Source organism: Trichogramma pretiosum, unplaced genomic scaffold, assembly GCF_000599845.2.
Source record: "Trichogramma pretiosum strain Unisexual culture from Peru unplaced genomic scaffold, Tpre_2.0 scaffold35, whole genome shotgun sequence".
NCBI classification, from domain to species: domain Eukaryota; kingdom Metazoa; phylum Arthropoda; class Insecta; order Hymenoptera; family Trichogrammatidae; genus Trichogramma; species Trichogramma pretiosum.
In genome coordinates, this window is record NW_019640943.1 from 669,276 (window position 1) to 693,226 (window position 23,951).

Consider the following 23,951-nt stretch of genomic DNA (forward strand, 5'->3'; position numbering starts at 1 on the left):
TCATAATTATTAACAATTGTTAATTTATTATTAATTAATTATCAATTTTAAATATTATAATTATTTATTATATAATCATTTAAATATTTGACCACGAATATATTCTTGAAATGAAGAGAATACGTTTGAAATTTTTCCGTAAAGTAACATATAAAAGATCTCGCCATCTAGTGGCAGATACTCTTATCGTATTTAAAGTGATTGAAAACTTATCTAAATTTTAGCAATTAAATCTTCATTTTAAGATCATTTGCAATTATCATCATATTTTTAACATGATTCTAAAAGCGAAATTCCAAAAAGCCAATTAGCGTGTACATGATCAATAAATTTAAATTGTCGTGTGAAATTTCTACTATACATACTAGGCATGTCATATTTCGTATCAACTCGTTATAATTTTCACACCGCGATTAGTAAATATTATTGAATCAAGTTCAAGTTACTTTGACTTGTACAGTTTGTATTGAAACAGTGAGTCGTAAGTGAAATTTCCAACGAGTAAGATGGAATCGAACAATGTTTTCGATCCAACCGTTAGGTAATTTTTTTTTTTTTTTTTTTTTTTTATAATTGTATANATTTTTTTTTTTTTTTTTTTTTTGTATAATTGTATAATTTTCAATTTCAACGGTGTTATTTTAGAATTAAAGAGGAAATAACGGATGAGTCGCTCATAGAGTATGATGATTACAACATAACGAACGAGACATCCGAAAGCAAAAATTTCCAATACTCGAGTGTTCCGCGGGAAAATTCTGTGAGTGTTGAGAAACCTACATGGTAAATTTTTATTTTACAAAAATTTTAGTGTGACTTTCATTTATTGCAGATCAATGAGATTCAAAAGTTTGAACAAAACCATGATTACGAACTCGACGACGACCTGCACGAAGAATTTGAATGTCAGGACGTGAAGATAGACGTCAATTCATCAGCGATTAGGAAAATTGACGATAATTCTCAACGATACTCGCCAGACACGATTAAAATAGAAACTGCAGGAGTCGTGAAAGAAGAATTAGTTGGTGACAATTCGGAAGATTTCAATGCAAGTGTTGAGGGCGAGCTCGGACAGAGACATAAAAATACCAAAGAGTTCAATCATGGAAATAAACTCAGAACAAATATTGATTTGGCGAATCATAGTATTGCTCGAGCTTGCGGTAAGCGCGAAAAGACATTCATGCGAAAAAGAAATCTCGAAGTCCACACAAATGGTGTTCATGATGATATCACTCACCCATGTCATATTTGTGGAAAGACTTTCAAGCGAAAGATACGTCTCAAAGTCCACGTCAATTCAGTACATAATAAATTGAAACCTTACAAATGTGATAAATGTCAAGTGTCATTCGCATACAAAAATGTTCTCAAAAACCACATTAATGCTGTGCACAGTAAAATAACTTATCCATGTCATATTTGTGGAAAATCATTTGGACGAAAGAGTTATCTCAAAATCCACATGAATATAGCCCACAATAATTTTAAGCGTTACCAGTGTGACGATTGTCAAAAGTTATTCACTACAAAAGCACAACTAAAAATTCACGTCGATTCGGTGCATAATGAAGTTAGACATGCATGCGATATATGCCAAAAGACATTCGCACAAAAGAGTTATCTCAAAATCCACATGAATATAGCCCACAATAATTTTAAGCGTTACCAGTGTGACGATTGTCAAAAGTTATTCACTACAAAAGCACAACTAAAAATTCACGTCGATTCGGTGCATAATGAAGTCAGACATGCATGCGATATATGCCAAAAGACATTCGCACAAAAGAGTTATCTCAAAGTCCACACCGATTCGGTGCATAATGGTGCCAGGCATGTATGTGATATTTGTGGAAAGATGTTTAAACAAAAGCAAATTCTCAAAAGGCATACCGATGCCGTACATAATCAAGTCGGACACGCGTGTGGTATATGCCAAAAGACATTCGCACAAAAGAGCCATCTCAAAGTCCACACCGATTCGGTGCATAATAAAATCACGCATCCATGTGATAAATGCCAAAAGACATTCACAGATAAGGGTTATTTAAAAAAACACATCGATTCGGTGCACAAGCGAGTCGGACATGTATGTGACATTTGTGGAAAGATATTCTCACAAAAAGGTTATCTCAAAATTCACACCGAATCGGTGCATAATGGTATTCCACATGCATGTGATGTATGTCAAAAAACATATTCAGACAAGAGAAATCTCAAAAGACATGTCGATTCGGCGCATCGTAAAATCACGCATGCTTGTGATAAATGCCGGAAGACATACTCACACAAGAGTACTCTCAAAATACATATCGATAGTAAGCACAATGATGACACTCGCGCACATTCAACTCAATAAATGTATGAAATTTACTTTTAATAATATAAATTTACCTCTAATGACGTAATTTCTTCGCGAAAGAACAACTCCTAAAATTTGTAATCAATAAACTTTTGACAAAAAAGAAAGGATGGTGTTACTTTTTTTTCAATCATCTAGTAAAATCTATCTAACAATCGCCATAATATGGTTTAATAATCAATTCTATCATCAAACTTTCGTAAAATATCTCTTTCACGATACCGTGCGCCATTGGATTTTCGTTGAAACAAGAATTTTCCCAACGACGGCGTCGAAGACAGCACATGCAGATATAAAACGAAATCCGCGACCATACGGTCAAGGATTCAAAAACAAGAAAAACATCCGGGGCAATGAAGAACATAAATACTAACGATATATTTTTTAACGCGCTGCAAGCATGTGACCACCACGACCACCACTTACACAAACACACACACACACACACACACACACACACACACACACACACACACACACACACACACACACACACACAGAAGTTTGCATCGGCCTCCTCGGCTCAGTGGGTATAGTTCTTGCCTGCTGATACAAGGTGTGCCGTATACGGTACACCCTATAGGGCGTGGATTCGATCCCCACTTGGCGAATTTTCGAGGTTCGTTTTTTCGCCCGCTGTGGTCGAGCCCGTGCCCGAGGTGGAGCGGGTACCACTCAAAAAGAAGACCCGGGCTATGTCATCAGCCTCCGAAGCGGTAAAAAAACCCCGATTACTCTGCGAGCTGGAAGCGATAGGATAACCATAAGTAGGAGCCCGAGGCGAGGACTCACAAGGCTGGCAACAGATGGAGCACACCACTCCCATGATGAAGTCGGGAGCGAGAACCACACTCACAAGAGGGCGCCGGATGTGAGAGCCAAGGCTCTGCTGGAGCACAGATGGCGCCTGAAGCGAGAACCACACTCACAAGATGGCACTAGACAGCGAGTTCTAAAGAAGATGTCCTACTCAGAGGGAGATGCCAGCAATGTGAGCCCACGCAGACGGCTCTGAAAAAGGGGATACGACAATCGACGATGGCAGCGTGCAGGATCGGAGGTTAACCAAGAAGATAAAGATGAGTCCCTGAACCCCTAATCGTCGCATATCACTATGCAACGGATGGGGGATGTAAGGAAAAACAACGACTAACAGAAGTAGCAGAAATGCTCAACCAACCCCGGCCTCACCGAAGCAATGCCTGACGGCGGATAACGGTGAGTGTCCGAATGGGGTGGAGTAGAAAAAAAAACACAGAAGTGTGCGCTCGGTGCATATCATAGCAGCAGCAACACCACCAAAGTACACGAAAAAAGTAGTAAAAAAAAGAGAAAGAAGATCTGGTTTTTTCCTCATTTTCCATGTTTTTTGCCTCTTCTCTAGCTACCAAATTGTCCGTACTGGAGACTCAGTTACCAAACTTTATCAGAAGTTGTATTTTGGTGTATCGATGAACATCCGTTCAGCCCATATTGTAATATGTTCTGATTTGAGGTATACGAACAAATTTTTTTTTGACTTTGACGGTCTTTTGCTCTATTTTTTCAATTTTAAGGGGTTTTGAGCTTATGAATGTCTCATCTGAGTACAGATTTGAATTCTACATCAAATTTTACATGAAAATACATGGTTTAAAAATTTTTTCATATGCATCCCAAAAAAGCAGAGTAACAAGCAGAATATCCTCAAAACATGAAAATCCAACTTTGAGCCCCTGTAGATCAATGAGGGTTGGACCTAGGGGCTGTAGTGTTCATGATTTTCATTTTTCATTGTGTTCTTGAAGAGTAAATGGTTAGTTACAACTTCATTTTTTGAGCCTACAACACCAGTTGTGGAATAGCCCATATATTTTTAAAATAAAGACAATAAGTTTGAAATTTTTTCATTTAACGTTGGTTTATTAAAAAATTAATGAGTGAGTTGATAATTATCAATAATCGTTTTTTCCTTACATTATTTAAACATTTACAATTGGCTATAGCATAACTTTTTTTTACATTTACGTTCGATAACGTATATAAGGTGGCGTAAGAATGAGTGTACATTTTAAGATCTGATATTACAAACGATCGTATGTGCTTATCAATAAAAAATGATCAAAATGAATCTTGTTAAAATTTTCAAGAACAATTTTACCGGCCATTCATTGCGTATCTCTTTGTTCAAATAATACGTAGACGAATGAATTCCTCAGACGATGGAGTAGGTAACCGTCGGGGCCGAACTGCCAATGACCTCGACCTGTACCGTTTCAGGTTGATTAAATGTGAGACCACTCAGTATATCCAGCAGGTCGCGGTACTCGTCGAGATTTCGACTCATCATGAGCAGGGGTGTGTCTCCCTCGTTGTTGGCCAGAAGCGAGTCGGCGCCGCTCCTCAGCAGCATCTCGGCCATGGTTTTGTCGTTGCGTCGCAGAGCCAAGTGCAGGGGGGTATCGCCGCGCTTGTCCCGGGCGTTGACCTCCATCAGCTGGAGTCTCTCGTTGACGACTCGGAAAAACGCCTCGATCAGCTCTCTGTCGCACTTTTGCCTGCAGAGGATGTGCAGGCAATTGCCACCGTCGGCGCAGGCCAAATTCGGGTCGGCCCCCCGCCTCAGCAGCAGATCGACGACCCTCTTGAGTCCCCGTTCCAGGGCGTAGTGCAGAGGTGTGTTGCCTTTATTGTCCCGGACGTCGACCTTCACCGACAGATACATCTCGTCCGCGACGCCGAAGAACAGCTCCACCAGGTGGCCGTCGCGGTCCCGCCTCGAGACGACGTGCAGCGGAGCCATCCCGGCGTTGTTGACGAAGTTCGGATTGGAGCCGCGCCTCAACAGCAGCTCGACCATCTTGGCGTTGCCCCAGTGCAGGGCCAGGTGCAGCGGTGTGTTGCCGAACTTGTCCCAAGCGTCGACTCGCACTTCGACGCCGCCCTGGAGCAACGTCTGCGCCAAGCCCGTATCGCAGTCCGGATTCTGACTTAGCACGTGCAAGGCCGTCAGTCCGTCTCTGCTTGTCGCAGTTGGATCGGCGTGACCTCGACTCAGGAGCAATTCGGCCGTCTTCCAGTGGCCGTGGTGCAGAGCCAAGTGCAGCGGTGGGTCTATCGTTTGTAACGGTCGAAAATCCGGACTCTGTCCGGCCTCGATGAATCGCTCGACCACGTCGTGGAAGCCATATCGGCAGGCCACGTGGAAGTGGCTCAAGCCCGTCTCGTCGACGTAATTCGCCTCGAATCTGTCGTACACTCGAAAGAGGGTCCGGATCTTGGGGCTCTCCAGGGGTAGATCGCGCCTGGCCACGAAATGCACCGCTGTGGTACGCCGCAGTATCGGCTTACCCTCTTGGTCGACTTCCGGCTTGTCTTTGTAGTTCATGAGGGTCATTATCTCGATCAACGACGTGAATTGACAGTCCCTCGACTCATTTTTCTCGGAATTGATGTTGGCCCGGAAAAATTCCTCGAGTTCTGGCAGCGTCAAGTCCAGCTTCTTGTTGATGACGTTGTTGTTGTTCAACTGGTCCATGATGGCTTTGTTCTACTTTGGCGCACGAATACTTTTAATTACTTATTAATCACTTGCCGGTGCCGACTGTTCTAGTCGAGATCTTTTTTGTGCTGCTTATACGGCGTCGTAACTCGTACTGAACTGAGACCACGAAACACCAGTAGCACACGTGTTACGGAGCAGAGCACAAAGTGAAAGTTCTGTACGTGTGATGGAGCGGTTTGGTACACCGAGAATAAGATCCATTGTCTCCGAGTGTAAAAAGAAATATTATAAGTGGAAAATTGTAATAACAAAAGACAAAAGATCTGTTAGAACTAAAAAAATTTCAAAAAGATGATCGCGAACGGTATATTCTCAATGTACGATTTTACTTAATATCATTTTTGTTTAGTGATAATTATGTTTGTATGGTTTTTCTTGATGTCTGATTGTTATAAAATGTCACTCTCGATATCACTAAAATAAATATGCATTGAAGAAATAATAGACTTAAAGCCTTATTTAATTTCCTTTTTTTTCAGAAATCATAATAGTAATTTACGATACAAGTGCTATAAGTAACCCATGGAACTTGTATCACACACGGCTACGGGGAGTAAGTTCACATTTATGACCCATTTTCCGATGCATAATTCGCACTCTCTGGAGCGTATGCGAGCAAATCAAGAAGGTCTTATATAAAACGCTCATCAGTAGCGTATGCGAGCAGCGAGACTAGTGGCGATGGCCGTCGAAGACGACAGTGCCGTAAAAAACGACTTGTGCCACCGGAAAGTGTGTCATGAATGTAAACTCGAAGCCCCACAGTGCCATAATAGTACACTTTCAAGAGTACTGCAGAAAAATTGCATAACGATCGTTTACTTTATTTACGATAATATAATGAGGATTCTCTGTGTCTGTTTTGCTATTTAAACTTTTTGACAATATGAAATTCATATCTTCAATCGATAGCCATTGAAATAATTGAATTCAACTTTTTTTGTTGCTTAAGAACATACGAATTCACAAAAAGGAAAAACCATGCTTTGATTTATACACTTATTTTTACTTTGCCACTTGCAGATTCACTTATAAATGTTCTCGCCATCTAACGGTGAATACATAATTAACCAAACTTAAAAACTCGTTCTGAGAAATCAGTCTTGCAACGTCTCATTCGTTGTCAACGACGGCGGAGAAGCCATGAAACTAATTTGGTTTCAACCAAACGTATGTGTTAAATTCTATGCTCCGACTTATACAATTATTTTCATTTTACTGCTTGCAGATTCAATTGAATCCGAATTCATTCAATGAAACTTGTCTGTGTCAGATATACAATTACTTTTATTTTACCGCTTGCAAAGTAACATGTAAAAGATCTAGCCATCTAGTGGCAGATACTCTCATCGTATTTAAAGTGATTGAAAACTTATCTAAATTTTAGCAATTAAATCTTCATTTTAAGATCATTTGCAATCATCGTCAAATTTTTAACATGATTCTAACAGCAAAGTTCTAAAAGGCCAATTAGCGTGTACATGATCAATAAATTTAAATTGTCGTGTGAAATTTCTACTATACATACTAGGCGTGTCATATTTCGTATTAACTCGTTCTTATTTTCACACCACGATTAGTAAATATTATTGAATCAAGTTCAAGTTACCTTGACTAGTACAATTTGTATTGAAACAGTGAGTCGTAAATGAAATTTCCTACGAGTAAGATGGAATCGAACAATGTATTCAATCCAACCGTTAGGTAATTTTTTTTTTTCTTAGTATTAAAAGTACAACAATTTTATTTCATAATTCTCAATTTTAACGGTGTTATTTTAGAATTAAAGAGGAAATAACGGATGAGTCGCTCATGGAGTATGATGATTACAACATAACGAACGAGACATCCGAAAGCAAAAATTTCCAATACTCGAGTGTTCCGCGGGAAAATTCTGTGAGTGTTGATAAACTTACATGGTAAATTTTTATTTTACAAAAATTTTAGTGTGACTTTCATTTATTGCAGATCAATGAGATTCAAAAGTTTGAACAAAACCATGATTACGGACTTGACGACGACCTACACGAAGAATTTGAATGTCAGGACGTGAAGATAGACGTAAATTCATCAGCGATCAGGAAAATTGACGATTATTCTCAACGATACTCGCAAGACACGATTAAAATAGAAACTCCGGTAGACGTGAAAGAAGAATTAGTTAATGACGATTCGGAAGATTTCAATGCAAGTGTCAAGGGCGAGCTCGGACAGAGACATAAAAATATCAAAGAGCTCAATCATGGAATTAGACTCAGAACAAATATTGATTTGGCGAATAATAGTATTGCTCCAGCTTGCGATAAGCGCAAAAAGACATTCATGCGAAAAAGACATCTCGAAGTCCACACAAATAGTATTCATGATGATATCACTCACCCATGTCATATTTGTGGAAAGACTTTCAAGCGAAAGATATATCTCAAAGCCCACGTCAATTCAGTACATAATAAATTGAAGCCTTACAAATGTGATAAATGTCAAGTGTCATTCGCCTACAAAAATGTTCTCAAAAACCACATTAATGCTGTGCACGGTAAAATAACTTATCCATGTCATGTTTGTGGAAAGTCATTCGGACAAAAGAGTTATCTCAAAATGCACATGAATAGAGCCCACAATAATTTTAAGCGTTACCAGTGTGACGATTGTCAAAAGTTATTCTCTACAAAAGGATATCTAAAAATTCACGTCGATTCGGTGCACAGTGGAATCACCCATGGATGTGATACTTGTGGAAAATCATTCCGACAAAAGAGTCATTTAAAGGTCCACATCGAGTCGGTGCATCGTAAAATAAGGCACACGTGCGATATATGCCAAAAGACATTCTTACTGAAGAGTAGTATCAAAAATCACATAGAGTCGGTGCATAATGGTGTTTCCTATGCATGTGATGTTTGTGAAAAGACATTCACTCAAAAAGGTCATCTTAAAAACCACATCGAATCGGTGCATAATGGTATTTCACATGCATGTGATTTTTGTGGAAAGACATTCACTCAAAAATGTAATCTCCACAGACACCTCAAATCGATGCATTATAAAATCACGCATCCATGTGATACATGCCAAAAGACATTCTCTGACAAGAGTAGTCTCAAAAAACACATCGATGCGGTGCATAATAGTGTCACATATGCGTGTGACATTTGCGGAAATGTATTCAAACGAAGAGGTGATCTCAATAGGCACATCGATTCGATGCATAATGGTGTCAGTCACGAATGTAATATTTGCGGAAATGTTTTTAAACATAAAGGCGATCTCAAAAAGCACATCGATTCGATGCATCATAAAATAAAGCATGCATGTAATAAATGCCAAAAGACATTCTCACAAAAGAGCCATCTCAAAGTCCACACCGATTCGGTGCATAATGGTGTCAGACATGCATGCGATGTTTGCCAAAAGATGTTCGCAGACAAGAGTTATCTCAAAAGACATATCGATTCGGTGCATCGTAAAATCACGTTCACATGTGATATTTGCGGAAAGAAGTTGAGCAAGAAGAGTAATCTAAAGAGGCACATCGATAGTAAGCACAATGATGACACCCGCGCACATATAACTCAATAAATGTATGAAATTTACTTTTTATAATATAAATTTACCTCTAATGACGTAATTTCTTGGTGAAAGAACAACTCCTAAAATTTGTAATCAATAAACTTTTGACAAAAAAGAAAGGATGGTGTTACTTTTTTTTTCAATCATCTAGTAAAATCAATCTAACAAGCACCATAATATGGTTAAATAATCAATTCTATCATCAAACTTTCGTAAAATATCTCTTTCACGATATCGTGCGCCATTGGATTTTCGTTGAAACAAGAATTTTCCCAACGACGGCGTCGAAGACAGCCTCTCGAACATGCAGATATAAAACGAAATCCGCGACCATACGGTCGAGGATTTAAAAACAAGAAAAATATCCGGGGCAATGAAGAACATAAATACTAACGATATATTTTTTAACGCGCTGCAAGCATGTGACCACCACGACCACCACTTACACACACACACGTGGTAAATAAAGGCATTATTCGCAGCGGGTGCACAACCAGCAGCAGCACGAGGCATATTTAGATTGTCGAGGCTCTATATGTACACTCACACACAGAAGTGCGCGTTCAGTGCATATCATAGCAGCAGCAGCAGCAGCACCAAAGTACACGAAAAAAGTAGTAAAAAAAAAGGAGAGAGAGAGAGAGAAGCCGGCGCATAGGAGAAATAGCTCGCGAGAGAGTTACACGTACAGCGAGCGAGCGAGAGAGAGAGAAGATACGCACAGCAGGGCCATTGTATTTTAATGGGCATGCCCGCGCGCGTAGAGAGCAGCTCGTTGCACAGCTCCAAACGATAGATAGAGCATTATGGGCTCTCGGAGAGGGTATATTATAAATACGTATATATAGCTGCACGCGCGCATACGCATATGTGTACGGACGCCAGGCCTCTCTCGTGGAGTAATGGGACCGTATACGATATGTATACGTACCTATACCGCCACCGCCGCCGCGAGTACTTGGAATAAACAGCCTGTTTTGTGTACTAGAGTACATAGAGTGCGTATGGCGAGCAGCGGCAACGGCACAGGCCATGTAGCAGTCGAAAGTTTTGAGCTTTTTTTTCAGTTGCCCGCGTTGTGTACGTGTGCGTTATAGTCGTTGTTGTTGCTGCTATATACTAGTATATACAAGCTCGTGTGTATCGGTAGGCGTTTCGCTTCTTCTTCCTCCTCCTTTTTTTTTATTTTCATTTTTTTTTTATTTCGAGGCTCGCCGCGCAGGTATGTGCAGTATGCGGGCAGAATGCGCTGCACTTGCACACCTCTCTCGCATGTACACGAGAGAGAGAAGTGATTAATGTATCATCTTTGTATATGCAGCGGAGGGAAAAGCTCGTGTCCGATTTTGTAGGCGATTATTACGAATTCGATGCGCGCCGCGCCACGAGCGAAAAAAAGAAAAAAAAATCGACCGTAACAAGGACGTTGTGGTGCTATATACGTGGGTGCATACACACGTCATTTCGTGCTCGAATTCGACGTATACAATTATAAACACACACACACACACACAAACTTATACTTTTATTTTTCACGCGAATTCTTTTAAACGCCATCGTAATAAAGATTATAAACTCGCACTCACTATGTTAAAATATATATACATACACTGTAGTATGCGAAAAAGGTTCCGAGCTTTATATGTTTATTGAAAACGTTGATCCCCACGCGCCAGCAGCGTATATATATAACGAGATTGCAAATTTCGTTTTAATGATTTTATATTGCGACGTTTTTATCGTGGCGCAAAATGCGTATATATATCCGTCATTTTAGCAGCTAATTCCCGCGCGGAAAATGTACTTTTAATGCGCCCGAGATGCACCGCCAGAAGAGAGAGAGGATGATCGCTTCTTTCAATTTTTTTTTTTTTGTTTTTGTCGCTCTCTCGCTCAGTCTTCTTTATCGCTATTAATGAGCTTCTTGACGGAGTAATAAAATCATAAAAAAGCGCGTGCCCAGATGCTGTGTGTATATATAATATATTATAATGCGCGTAAATCCCCGGCCAATAACGCCGCCTTCGTATTATATAAGGGCAATTTTGCAGCGATGCTTAATGCCCACTCACCGATATATATATAATATAAGACGTTTTAAATGATAAATAAACACGTATATAATGCGCGATGTATAAAATACGGCATATTTTCGCTCTTTGCCTGCCATATTGGCAAGTGTACAGGACGACGATGATGATTTCGTGTGTTTCCCTAATCGTCCGCGATATAAAGCAGTTTATAGCGGCTGTATAAGAGATGATAATCTTTCGATTACATGCCCTGTGTGTATAATGCACGTGCATATTATAATGTATATAATGTATACGCGCTATGTACACAGACACACACACGCATCCCCGATCTCTTCCTCTTTCGCTCGGGTATAGACTATATAGAGTATGTATATTTACAGAGATCGGCAATCTAAATTGCGTAATGTACGTGTATTTAAGCGATATTAATAACAATCGTAATCTAATCGAATCTCGATGTAATGAGACGGCGGCGTTAGGTAGCGGTACATACGATACACGCGCGCGCGCACCGCCTAATTATCGTTGAGCGTTAAAGATCGACGTTTTATTTCCTCTCGTTTGAGCTTCTTCTTCTTCTTCTCGAACGTATAAGCGCGAGTCGCATTTTTTTTTACTTTATTTCGAGAGTTCGCGTGTCGAAATATTTTTATTTTCGATTCGGCAGGGAATTACCCTGTGAGTGAGTTTTAATCGGGCAAAGCGCATCCGATGGGGTTTTTATTGATACAATCGGTTGAATTTCATGTTCCGATGGTTGAGCTTTGATATTAGGTTAAGGAGATTGCGAATAGACTGTTTTATTGAAAAAATCTCTTCTAAAAGTTTTATTTCGATTTTTTTTTGTACATGCAAATGAAGATATCGAAACTTACCACTGATGGTTTGAAATTCGTTGTAAAGAGACCTGGAAAAAATATCTCATTTAAATAGAGGTCTTTAAACATTTAAAATTTTTAGCAAGTAAAATTAAAGTTGGTGTAAAGATAAAATGAATTTTTCAAATCTACGTCATTAAACCACATTTCCGATCATTGTTTTCATACATCATGTATCTTTCAATGGTACTCAGATCAACCAAAAGATGGCTTCATGCCATTTTCCAAGAAATCTTCATGAAAAGTAACAAAGATTGAGAATAATATTGGACCAATTTAAAAGATGACTAATATTAATTTATGACTAATATTGGACCAATTTAAAAGATGTTATGTATTGAACCATGTTGTTATGTTATCTATAGTTATGTTATAAGTTATGGCGACTTTAGACACTTTTTGCGTCGACAGAATTACCCCGTATTCTCGCTTTATAGCAACTTCCAAAAAAAGATAATTATAGATTTTTCACTGGTACCAGTTGAAAGAAGTAGTTTCGAAAAAAAGTGCTTCAAAACCTCTTTTCATACCATTACGTCGTGTAAAAATTCATTCGCCTTCTTTAGAAATAAATTATTTTCTCTTTTACAGTAAAATACCGTAGATAAAAAATTTTTTTAAATATAAGCCCGTAAAGAGGCCTCAAGTCATTCTTTCTCATCATAACAGATATTATATAAAGTATATGCGTCTTTTAATTAAGTAATAGTAAAAAAAATATATAACACATTTTGAATTTTTGTCGAGTTGCTGGATCCTCTCGCAGTAATACTTTGATTATCATGAAAAGAAAAGTATAAAAGTTATAAATGTTATATTTATAAAGAATTGTTTGATGTAATGACCCAGAATCACCCTGCTGTCTTTCTTGAGATTAAATGGTAAAATTGACCAAAAAAAGTGAAATTCATTTTTTTACTTAAAAATAAATTAGTACATTTTGTGCGTTATGAAACAATAAATGCAAGATCCTTCTTCTCTTTCATCGTGGACACTTTGAGGCTCGCACACGAGATGAGCCGTACATACACAGGGCGATTTCGTAAATTGCAACGCACGCGCGAGTGATATACCTGGATAAATTGGATTTATCGACACGCAGATCAAGTGTAAGGAAGAGCGAAGGGTGTAAAAGTTGGTCTAAGGAGGCTTTACAGGATAATACGTACATACTTCCGGTTCGATGGGGGCGTAACTTCCCGCGAAAAAGAAAGATTGAATTTTTTTTATGTTAAATTTATGCGCGTCGAGGCACTTTTTTTACGATCGTCCTTTTCGACGCTGTATCGTATAGCGATTTCGATTGTTTACGCATACATGTATCTAGGCATAATTTTTCCATTTCGGCACCATACCTTCTTGTTTTTTCTCTATCGTCCCATCGTTCGCGCGTGCAACGTAAAATGTAAATTCACGATAGAAAAAAAAGGTATAAATATATTTTAGCGAATTTCGGGGTTCTTGGCACACGTGTAAACGCGGCGACGACGGTTTGATTGAATTTCGACGTGTGCGTGTACAACCGCTGGAGCCCTTTATACGTATATCCCCGCACACGCGGCACAGTAGAGAAAAAGCGAATAGCGCTGCACATGCCTGTGTACTCTGTACGCGTATATATACGCACGCAACGTCCGCACCGGAGTAAATTAGAGGGTTGCGTTATCTATTATATACACACATAGACGTGCGCACAGGGTGCAGGGCGAGTTATATTTTTTTTTTTTTTTTTTTGTTGCTCGTGGAACTAGACCGGCGCGAATCTTTTTCGGCGTGGGCTTTTCGGCTTTTTTAGAAAATTCGGCGCTACGTATTTGATTAAACTTTGCCGTTGCGAAAGAGCTGCTATATATGCGCGTGTGCCAGTTTTGACGAAATCGAATATTTGCTGTGTATATACATTTTTTGTTCGTTTCTCCTCGACATCGATGGAACAATTACTTGCTGTGAACTTTCTGGTAATACTTTTTATTTGTTTGTGCGTAACTTAGTGTATAAACATCGCGTCTACGTAATATTTTATTTATAATCGTGTATATCTGTTACAATATCGTGATGAGTTGAGTGAAAATTGCCGTATCGATCGCAAAAGTATTAATTTCAATTCAAATCGATTGATTATCATGATTCATAACACGCGCTCCGATGCCATATAAAGCAGGAAGGATTGTATTTTTGTATAGTTTTCAAATCAAATACAGAAATTATATGCCTATTTTCATCGCTATATCTCTCATCGATGAATATTTCCACAAGTATCGCAAGTTTGCTTCGTCTTTTTTTTTCCTTGAGTACGACAAATTTTTTTAATTACTTTTTCGTGCACTCTACGATGTATATTGAAGTTGTATCACGGTCACGATTTTTCGCAGCTCTGCATTCCGCGCGACTGTCGCTGCATCGTCACTCGCGACAGTCGCGATGAATTTTGCCGGCTTCTTTCTCTCGACCCTTTTGCTTTTCTCAATTTTTCAATCGAGTAAGCCCCGAAATAGTTCCTCTAAATCGCACAACTATCAATAATTCGCTTGAATAATTTGTGTTAACGCCAGATGCGGTCCAAGCCATACTCAATGGCAATCCGGCCGGCCAAGAAGTGGCCGATTACCAGGTGAGCGTTCAGGACTTTCGCGGACACAACATTTGCGGGGGTGGACTTCTGACGCCACAGATCGCGATCACAGCGGCTCACTGCGTCACCGATCGAGAGGGCAAAATTCTGCGCATGAAGCTGCAAGTCTTCACTGGTGCGACCGATCTGACCTCGCCTCAAGGGGTCACCAGACGAGTCGACAAAATCTTCATCTCCAAGCATTTCGAGCGCAAAGAGACCAGTGGTCGCTCTTATCACAAGGCTAATATCGCCTTGCTGAGGGTAATCGCGAATTTTTTTAATCGATACAGCAGATAATATTAATTTCAATGCTGATTTTTTCACCCTCGCATGCAGTTGAAGCATCCGGCGTCGAACGCGGCGCGATTCCTGTACGTGGACGAGAGCCCGCCCACGGTGGACGTGCCGCAGCCGCAGCAGGGCCTCGTGGCGGGCTACGGCGCGACGAGGGTCGAGCTGGTGCGCGACCGCGACACCGGCGAGGAGTACTGGCGCGGCGACTCCAACACCCAGCTGCGCTCGATGCGCCAGACGACCCTGCGCGATCGCACCTGCCAACGCACCTACGGCCTCGGCGCCCACGATCACGCGGTCTTCTGCGCCCAGGTGCCGCCCTACGGACTGCGAGTGCCCAAGGGCGTGTGCATGGTAAATCGGGACGGAGGATTTTTTATTTTCACGAGCTTGACGACTTTCTGTTGAAAAAAAAAAATAATCGACGGAGTTTACATCCGGAGATTCAGCTGGACTGTGTGTTTCTTTCCCTTCAGGGCGATCACGGCAGTCCCTTGGTGATTCGGGATCGCGAGATCCTCGGCATCCACTCGAACGGACCCGAGGACTGCAACGAGCTCTACACGCCGTCGCTGTACACGCGAGTCGAGCCGTATCGCTCGCTGATTCGTCACGCGCTCCAAAATTCGGCCGGAGAGCATCATCGCGTGTACAAGTACGACAAGGGGAGCGATCGCTACTACGATACCAGGCCTCTCGACCGATAGATATAGATCTGGATGTCGAAATCGATGTACAAAAAGAAAATAATTTTTGCAAAAAATAAATGTTTATGTGTTTGATTATCCATTGTTTTTAAATAATATGATAAAAATAACTACCATTTATTGTTAATTCCTTTCGAGCAGATCTTTGTAAGTTTGCAAGAATATAGACAGGTTCTTGATTCAAGGATCGTCGATATAAAAAAGAAAATCGCGGGGAAGGTATCATTCGTACAAATTTCATGTGTACGAATGTTACCTTGCCAAATCGCGAAAATAACGACGTATTAAGAATTTAAAAAAAAAACCAATGAGCAAATGTTAAAGAACAGTAGTTCAAAATGAAACTTTCATAAAATTAAAAATATTTCATTTCTAATTGGATTTTTAGCTACATTGCTCTTTTAACTTTTTAAACTTTTTATGCTAGTGTTATCTAAAAACAATTACTTTTTTCAATTTCGAGGTAATTAGACGTGTTCCCGCTAAAGTGGCACAAAAGCAGAAATGTAATTCACGCAGATACAATTATAAAGTTGAACGATTAAATCTAGCTTCAAACTCATGATATCACAAAAATAGTCGATGTATGTATTGTTGTGAGCCGTGTCGCCGCTAGGTGGCACAGAGTGAAAGTGCGATTCACGCGAATGAGTTTGTCAAGTCTATGTGTTAAATAGACCTAAGGAAGGCTTGTAATATTCAAGGCATTCCTTGATACTTTGCTCATTAACCAATGTTTAATGAAAAAAAAGTTATAGAAGATTTCGATAATACTTGAGCGTCGAAATTATTCAAGTAACAAAAATCAATGAATTTTATCATCATACACTGAGAAAAAAAATCCATTGATTCAATGAAACGTTTAATTGAATACAATCTATGAAATAATTCATTCATCCAACAAAATATTTAATTGTTTTCATGAAACTTTGGTAAAAACATTTAAATATTTTGTTGGATGAAATAAAAAAAGATTATTTCAATGAAATTATTTCATAGATTGTATTCAATTAAACGTTTCATTGAATCAATGAATTTTTTTTCTCAGTGTAAAAGTTCAAACATTTTTGTAAAAACTCTACATTTCAACGAAAGAAATTTAGTGTGTCTTGACATTATAGAAAAATAAAATTTCAGTCAATTACTTGCACACCTCTACTCTCCATACCAAATCAAATTAAAAAAGTTTCACTTCGACCAATGAAATAATAATAATAATAATGTTAAAACACATGGAAAGTCGTACGACGATAAAAATATGTACATCAACGGCTCAATAACGTGCGCGCGTCACGCCGTCACGCACGAGAGAGAGATCGATAAATATTTTTTTCCTTTTAATTTTTTTGTTTTATGTTAATATCACGCGCCAGCGCAATTGAAACGTCGCTTCGCGTGGATCATCGCAGCGATCGTCATACAGCCCGAGTATTCGATATATTATATCGTTTCGCGCTTCGCAGCACTTTTTCCTCGAACTCGGCACGAGCATACGTGTGCGCAAGAAAGAAAAAGAAGAAGAAGAAGAAGGAATCCGTCGTCAAATGTCGCCGTTAATTTTTTCCATCTTTCTCGTCCATCAGCTGTTCATACTAACGAGTAAAAAAAAACAGAAAAATAAATAAATAAATGAATAAGTACAAAAAAACTCATAATCTCGTCTCGTCGATCTCAATCGCAGATCCAGTCTCGGCGATACTCAACGGTGACGAGGCGCCTCACGAGGAGTTCGCCTACGCCGTGAGCATTCAGGACACTCACGGCCGCAATCTCTGCGCCGGCACCCTCATCGCATTGCGCTACGTCCTCACCGCCGCGCACTGCGTCACCAACGCCGACGGCTCCGTGGTCCATCTGCCCTATCGCGTGTTCGCCGGCGCGGCCGATCTCGACTCCAAGAGCTCGAACGTGGCCGTCTCCTCGGTGTCGCGCATCTACGTGCCCAAGGCGTTCAAGCGACGCGAGCAGTCGGGCGGCTCGTATCACCAGGCCGATCTGGCCGTGCTCAAGCTGAAAATCCCCATGACGAATCGCGTGAGACTGGCTCGAATCGCGGACAACGAGCGGGCGCCCGGTGCCGGGGCGATCGGTCGCGTGGCGGGCTACGGGGCATTCGACGTGCGCAGGGAACGCGACCCCGAGACCGGCGAGCAGAGGTTGCACGAGGTCGGCCCGAGGAATCGTCGACTGCGCTTTTTGTCGCACTGGGTGACGACGCAGCGCAGCTGCTCGTCGTTCTATCCCGAGATGGAGCAAGATCCAAATGTGTTCTGCGCCAAGTCGATGCCGGCCGGTCTGTTCGATCGTAAGGGCGTCTGCGTGGTAAGTATAATGAAACACACACATTATTCATTATTTATTTATTTTAAGTGTATAGTAAATCGAATCGAAATTAATATTGGTTAGAATTTTCAAGTTACTTAAAATCTACTAGATCGATCCGCTTCAGAGTTTACTTTATTTAAGTAAATGATAAATGAGGTAACGATGTTGAGAACATTTTTCATTTCTTATTATTATATGTTCTGCATGAACAAAGTACTTTTTCGCCTTCAAAATAATGCCAAATACTCAAAAATTACCTCATATTTTATTTACTCAAATAGTGGGGAATTTGCTGTAGCTAGCTCATTCTCCGTTACTTTAAGCTAAAAATTTAACTAAATATTCTATAAAAAATATAATTTACAGATATAAATCTATTTCACCATGTTCTCAAAAAAAGAACAGACCCTAATCCCTCCTTACAGCTATGTAATTAGCTCTAATTGGCTATTTACGTTAAACGCAATTATGTGCACAGGGTGATCACGGCGCGGCGCTGGTCGACAAGCACAACGAGATCCTGGGCGTCTGGTCGCAGGGCCCGGACGACTGCAACGACACGGACGGCCACGCGATCTACACGCGCGTCTCGGTGTATCGCGATCTGATCGATCGCGCCGAGGCCGACCGCCACGAGGGCCTCGACGTCTGGAAGTACAACAAGCAGACGAGGACCTACGTCAAGTTGAGCAAATGATGATTTGAAAAATGATATATATATATATATACATATATTTGTGGGATGAATTGTATTAATTAATTAATGTAAACGTTTGCTTGGACTAAGAGCAGTGCGATGTATAATTTCCCCGTGCATCCAATTACCATACACATTATCGCTCGTGTCTGTATACGGAGCGCGTGTAAACAAACGCGTTACGTTCGTTACGCGCGTATATATATGTGGGTATTATAATATATGCGGAATATATCGAAGACGATCGGTATAATGAATTGACAGGATCGACGATGGAGAGACGAGATACGGGCGACGACGAGGACTGCGGAGATCGTTCAATTTGCCAAGTCGCGCGCAAATCGATGATAATCATAATAATTAACTGATTATGTGGTGCTACGTTATGTATATTTATATATATTATATGTATATACAAGAGCGCGGCACAGATCCGCACGAAACCAGTTTTATATACCGAGCCACTGAGAAAGAGAGAGAGAGACTTTTCAACGACAGGTGTGATATTACTTGAGTAATTGTTTTTTTAAGCGAAGCCGACATTGATTTCGAGCGCGAGAGAGAACTTCTAAGGCGGCAAGGGGAAGTTGCTGCTGCTGCTGCTGAGTGCAGCGAAGTTCTCTCTCTCTCTCTCTCTTGGCTCGAAAACGAGCGCGAACCAAGAGGCCAATATATATGTGTACGTGTGCGTGTGTGTACATAAGGTTATTGACTTGCTCGCTCGCAGCTTGACTTGACGCGCGGCAGCGATGCCTCGGCAAACTTCGCGCGGGCGAGAGCATCAACAGCAGCAGCACACATAATGAAGATGCATCATCGAAGCGCATTACGTACGTATATATATAAGATATATATACGATGCAGGACGCGATGTAATGGAGGAAGGAAGGAAGGAATTGAACTTCGAACTTCGGCTATCGCGTGTATCGCAGCTTGAAGGCTGATACGTGTATACATTATAACGCTGCGTTGTTCTAAAAGTTGGTAATTAATAATTCGAAAAGAGAGAGAGAGAGGCGAGTTTGTACTAGATATCATACCCGCGTGCCATACGTAACAGGAGTCGGGATTATCTCTTAGTCAACTGGAGCGCAGCGCGAGGATAAGGATCGCTTCGTTTTCTGCTTTTTGGCATAACTGACTAGGCTCTCCGCGCAATTTGTCGCGATCGCGAGAGAGAAGTTACGCGCGTTCGCGTGACTCTTCGTGTATTATGAATATACGCGGACGAGCTACAAATGCACTTACACGTACGACACACGAGGCCCGTTATAATTCGATCCGATACTCGAGAATTCCGAAGAATATGTATACGGAATATATGTAAGTTCATGAGAGTCGGTGTATGCAAACGCGTTGTCGGTGTTTCGACTAATTGATAAAAAAAAATTAATCAAGTATCGACGTATAGGAGTTAACCATAGGGCGACGAGTTCAAGGGATTACTTCGCGTAATTATCCATTATGTAATCGTGGTGGAAAGGGAGAACCGACCAAGTTTGATGATAGAATTAATTATTTAACCATATTACGGTGCTTGTTAGATTGATTTTACTAAATTAATGAAAAAAAAAAAATAACACCATCCTTTCTTTTTTGTCAAAAGTTTATTGATTACAAATTATAGGATCTGTTCTTTCACGAAGAAATTACGTCATTAGAGGTAAATTTATATTATAAAAAGTAAATTTCATACATTTATTGAGTTGTATGTGAGCGGGTGTCATCATTGTGCTTACTATCTATGTGCTTTTTTAGACTACTCTTCTTGCTCAACTTCTTTCCGCAAATATCACATGTGAACGTGATTTTACGATGCACCGAATCGATATGTCTTTTGAGATAACTCTTGTCTGCGAATAACTTTTGGCAAACATCGCATGCATGTCTGACACCATTATGCACCGTATCGGTGTGTTTTTTGAGATAACTCTTGTCTGAGAATGTCTTTTGGCATATATCGCATGAATGCGTGATTTTACGATGTAACGAATCGATGTGTCTTTGGAGATGAGTCTTACCTCTGAATGATTTTCCACATTCATCACATCGATACCTTATTTTACGATGCACCGCTTGGACGTGAGTTTTGAGATCGCCACTTCGTTTATAAACATTACCGCATATATCGCATGCATGTCTGACACCATTATGCACCGAACCGATATGATTTCTGAGATTACCCTTGGTTGAGAATGTCTTTTGGCAAACATCGCATGCATGTCTGACACCATTATGCACCGTATCGGTGTGTTTTTTGAGATAACTCTTGTCTGAGAATGTCTTTTGGCATATATCGCATGAATGCGTGATTTTACGATGTAACGAATCGATGTGTCTTTGGAGATGAGTCTTACATCTGAATGATTTTCCACATTCATCACATCGATACCTTATTTTACGATGCACCGCATGGACGTGAGTTTTGAGATCGCCACTTCGTTTATAAACATTACCGCATATATCGCATGCATGTCTGACACAATTATGCATCGCATCGATGTGGATTTTGAGATGACCTTTTTGAGAGAATGTCTTTCCGCAAACATCACATCCATGTGAAACACGATTATGCACCGAACCGATATGATTTCTGAGATTACCCTTGGTTGAGAATGTCTCTGGGCATTCATCGCATGGATGCATAATTTTATAATGCACCGAATCGATGTGTTTTTTGAGATAACTCTTGTCTGAGAATTTCTTTTGGCATATATCACATGTATGAGTAATTTTATTATGCACCGAATCGATATGGATTTGGAGATGACCTTTTTGAGTGAATGTCTTTCCACAAACATCACATCCATGTGAAACACGATTGTGCAACGAATCGATATGCCTATTGAGATCACCTCTTCGGTTGAATACATTTCCGCATATTTCACATGCATGTGAAATACCATTATGCACCGATTCGGTGTGGTTTTTAAGATTACCTTTCGTAGCGAATGTCTTTTGGCATATATCGCATGCATGTGAAACACCATTATGCACCGAATCGATGTGCTTTTTGAGATTACTCTTGTTTGAGAATGTCTTTTGGCATATGTCGCATGCATGTGAAACACCATTATGCACCGAATCGATGTGCTTTTTGAGATTACTCTTGTTTGAGAATGTCTTTTGGCATTTATCGCACGTCTGCCTTATTTTACGATGCACCGACTCGATGTGGACCTTTAAATGACTCTTTAGTCCGAATGATTTTCCACAAGTATCACATCCATGGGTGATTCCACTGTGCACCGAATCGACGTGAATTTTTAGATGTGCTTTTGTAGTGAATAACTTTTGACAATCGTCACACTGGTAACGCTTAAAATTATTGTGGGCTCTATTCATGTGCATTTTGAGATAACTTTTTTGTCCGAATGACTTTCCACAAACATGACATGGATAAGTTATTTTACTGTGCACAGCAGTAATGTGATTTTTGAGAACATTTTTGTAGGCGAATGACACTTGACATTTATCACATTTGTAAGGTTTCAATTTATTATGTACTGAATTGACGTGGACTTTGAGATGTATCTTTCGCTTGAAAGTCTTTCCACAAATATGACATGGGTGAGTGATATCATCATGAACACTATTTGTGTGGACTTCGAGAGGTCTCTTTCGCATAAATGTCTTTTCGCGCTTTCCATGATTGAACTCTTTGGTATTTTTATGTCTCTGTCCGAGCTCGCCCTCGACACTTGCATTGAAATCTTCCGAATCGTCATTAACTAATTCTTCTTTCACGACTCCTGCAGTTTCTATTTTAATCGTGTCTGGCGAGTATTGTTGAGAATTATCGTCAATTTTCCTGATCACTGATGAATTTACGTCTATCTTCACGTCCTGACATTCAAATTCTTCGTGCAGGTCGTCGTCAAGTTCGCAATCATGGTTTTGTTCAAACTTTTGAATCTCATTGATCTGCAATAAATGGAAGTCACACTAAAATTTTTGTAAAATAAAAATTTACCATGTAAGTTTATCAACACTCACAGAATTTTCCCGCGGAACACTCGAGTATTGGAAATTTTTGCTTTCGGATGTCTCGTTCGTTATGTTGTAATCATCATACTCCATGAGCGACTCATCCGTTATTTCCTCTTTAATTCTAAAATAACACCGTTAAAATAGAGAATTATGCAATAAAATTGTTGTACTTTTAATACTAAAAAAAAATAAAAATTACCTAACGGTTGGATCGAAGACATTGTTCGATTCCATCTTACTCGTAGGAAATTTCATTTACGACTCACTGTTTCAATACAAACTGTACAAGGCAAGGTAACTTGAACTTGATTCAATAATATTTACTTATCACGGTGTGAAAATAAAAACGAGTTCATACGAAATATGACACGCCTAGTATTTATAGTAGATATTTCACACGACAATTTAAATTTATTGATCATGTACACGCTAATTGGCTTTATGGAATTTTGCTTTTAGAATCATGTTAAAAATATGACGATAATTGCAAATGATCTTAAAATGAAGATTTAATTGCTAAAATTTAGATAAGTTTTCAATCGCTTTAAATACTATGAGAGTATCTACCACTAGATGGCGAGATCTTTTATATGTTACTTTGCAAGCGGTAAAATAAAAGTAATTGTATATCTGACACAGACAAGTTTCATTGAATGAATTCGGATTCGATTAAATCTGCAAGCAGTAAAATGAAAATAATTGTATAAGTCGGAGCATAGAATTTAACACATACGTTTGGTTGAAACCGAATTGGTTTCATGGCTTCTCCGCCGTCGTTGACAACGATTGAGACGTTGCAAGACTGATTTCTGAGAACGAGTTTTTAAGTTCGGTTAACTATGCATTCACCGCTAGATGGCGAGAACATTTATAAGTGAATCTGCAAGTGGCAAAGTAAAAATAAGTGTATAAATCAAAGCATGGTTTTTCC

General features: G+C 39.8%; 5 protein-coding genes across 7 annotated transcripts; 3 read left to right on the forward strand and 2 right to left on the reverse strand.

The window, feature by feature from the left end:
- Positions 1 to 491: 491 nt before the first annotated feature.
- Positions 492 to 9,598, forward strand: LOC106653463 (zinc finger protein 813-like). Of its 3 annotated transcripts, none has more exons than XM_023457978.1 (3): positions 492 to 541; positions 646 to 760; positions 833 to 2,400. In XM_023457978.1, exons 1-3 carry the CDS (start codon positions 507 to 509, stop codon positions 2,360 to 2,362), a joined length of 1,680 nt encoding a protein of 559 aa, XP_023313746.1. In that variant the 5' UTR covers positions 492 to 506; the 3' UTR covers positions 2,363 to 2,400. The 3 variants fall into 3 exon arrangements, with proteins under 3 accessions (XP_023313746.1, XP_023313745.1, XP_014228397.2); XM_023457977.1 differs by lacking the exons at positions 646 to 760; positions 833 to 2,400 and adding exons at positions 7,691 to 7,805; positions 7,878 to 9,598 and having other exon boundaries at positions 493 to 541; XM_014372911.2 differs by lacking the exons at positions 492 to 541; positions 646 to 760; positions 833 to 2,400 and adding exons at positions 7,533 to 7,613; positions 7,691 to 7,805; positions 7,878 to 9,598.
- LOC111693413 (ankyrin-1-like) lies at positions 4,296 to 6,076 on the reverse strand. Its single transcript, XM_023457979.1, has one exon. It carries the CDS (start codon positions 5,880 to 5,882, stop codon positions 4,560 to 4,562), a length of 1,323 nt encoding a protein of 440 aa, XP_023313747.1. The 5' UTR covers positions 5,883 to 6,076; the 3' UTR covers positions 4,296 to 4,559.
- A 5,191-nt stretch (positions 9,599 to 14,789) lies between the features above and the next one.
- Positions 14,790 to 16,008, forward strand: LOC106653362 (serine protease ami-like). The gene is made up of 4 exons (XM_023457936.1): positions 14,790 to 14,872; positions 14,946 to 15,268; positions 15,344 to 15,655; positions 15,778 to 16,008. The coding sequence occupies exons 1-4, from the start codon at positions 14,815 to 14,817 to the stop codon at positions 16,006 to 16,008; spliced, it is 924 nt and encodes a 307-aa protein (XP_023313704.1). The 5' UTR covers positions 14,790 to 14,814.
- A 1,412-nt stretch (positions 16,009 to 17,420) lies between these two features.
- Positions 17,421 to 19,068, forward strand: LOC106653361 (trypsin-like). Its single transcript, XM_014372761.2, has 3 exons — positions 17,421 to 17,607; positions 17,690 to 18,330; positions 18,812 to 19,068. The coding sequence occupies exons 1-3, from the start codon at positions 17,553 to 17,555 to the stop codon at positions 19,028 to 19,030; spliced, it is 915 nt and encodes a 304-aa protein (XP_014228247.1). The 5' UTR covers positions 17,421 to 17,552; the 3' UTR covers positions 19,031 to 19,068.
- A 1,660-nt stretch (positions 19,069 to 20,728) lies between these two features.
- On the reverse strand, positions 20,729 to 23,274 carry LOC106653360 (zinc finger protein 665-like). Its single transcript, XM_023457937.1, has 4 exons — positions 23,220 to 23,274; positions 23,027 to 23,141; positions 22,091 to 22,954; positions 20,729 to 21,985 (listed from the first exon to the last, which is right to left on the reverse strand). The coding sequence occupies exons 1-4, from the start codon at positions 23,252 to 23,254 to the stop codon at positions 20,729 to 20,731; spliced, it is 2,271 nt and encodes a 756-aa protein (XP_023313705.1). The 5' UTR covers positions 23,255 to 23,274.
- Between the last annotated feature and the right edge of the window lie 677 nt (positions 23,275 to 23,951).

Bases quoted from the DNA above. Each gene is read 5' to 3' on its own strand.
- LOC111693413 (XM_023457979.1), bottom strand. From the start codon at position 5,882: ATGGACCAGTTGAACAACAACAACGTCATCAACAAGAAGCTGGACTTG.
- LOC106653463 (XM_014372911.2), top strand. From the start codon at position 7,558: ATGAAATTTCCTACGAGTAAGATGGAATCGAACAATGTATTCAATCCA. The intron at 7,614-7,690 runs GTAATTTTTTTT...GTGTTATTTTAG, and splicing joins GTATTCAATCCAACCGTTAG to AATTAAAGAGGAAATAACGG. The intron at 7,806-7,877 runs GTGAGTGTTGAT...CATTTATTGCAG, and splicing joins GTGTTCCGCGGGAAAATTCT to ATCAATGAGATTCAAAAGTT.
- LOC106653362 (XM_023457936.1), top strand. From the start codon at position 14,815: ATGAATTTTGCCGGCTTCTTTCTCTCGACCCTTTTGCTTTTCTCAATT. The intron at 14,873-14,945 runs GTAAGCCCCGAA...TGTTAACGCCAG, and splicing joins TTTCTCAATTTTTCAATCGA to ATGCGGTCCAAGCCATACTC. The intron at 15,656-15,777 runs GTAAATCGGGAC...CTTTCCCTTCAG, and splicing joins TGCCCAAGGGCGTGTGCATG to GGCGATCACGGCAGTCCCTT.
- LOC106653361 (XM_014372761.2), top strand. From the start codon at position 17,553: ATGTCGCCGTTAATTTTTTCCATCTTTCTCGTCCATCAGCTGTTCATA. The intron at 17,608-17,689 runs GTAAAAAAAAAC...TCTCAATCGCAG, and splicing joins TCAGCTGTTCATACTAACGA to ATCCAGTCTCGGCGATACTC. The intron at 18,331-18,811 runs GTAAGTATAATG...TTATGTGCACAG, and splicing joins ATCGTAAGGGCGTCTGCGTG to GGTGATCACGGCGCGGCGCT.
- LOC106653360 (XM_023457937.1), bottom strand. From the start codon at position 23,254: ATGGAATCGAACAATGTCTTCGATCCAACCGTTAG. The intron at 23,142-23,219 runs GTAATTTTTATT...GTGTTATTTTAG, and splicing joins GTCTTCGATCCAACCGTTAG to AATTAAAGAGGAAATAACGG. The intron at 21,986-22,090 runs GCATGCGACATA...ATATGCCAAAAG, and splicing joins TGCATAATGGTGTTTCACAT to ACATTCGCTACGAAAGGTAA.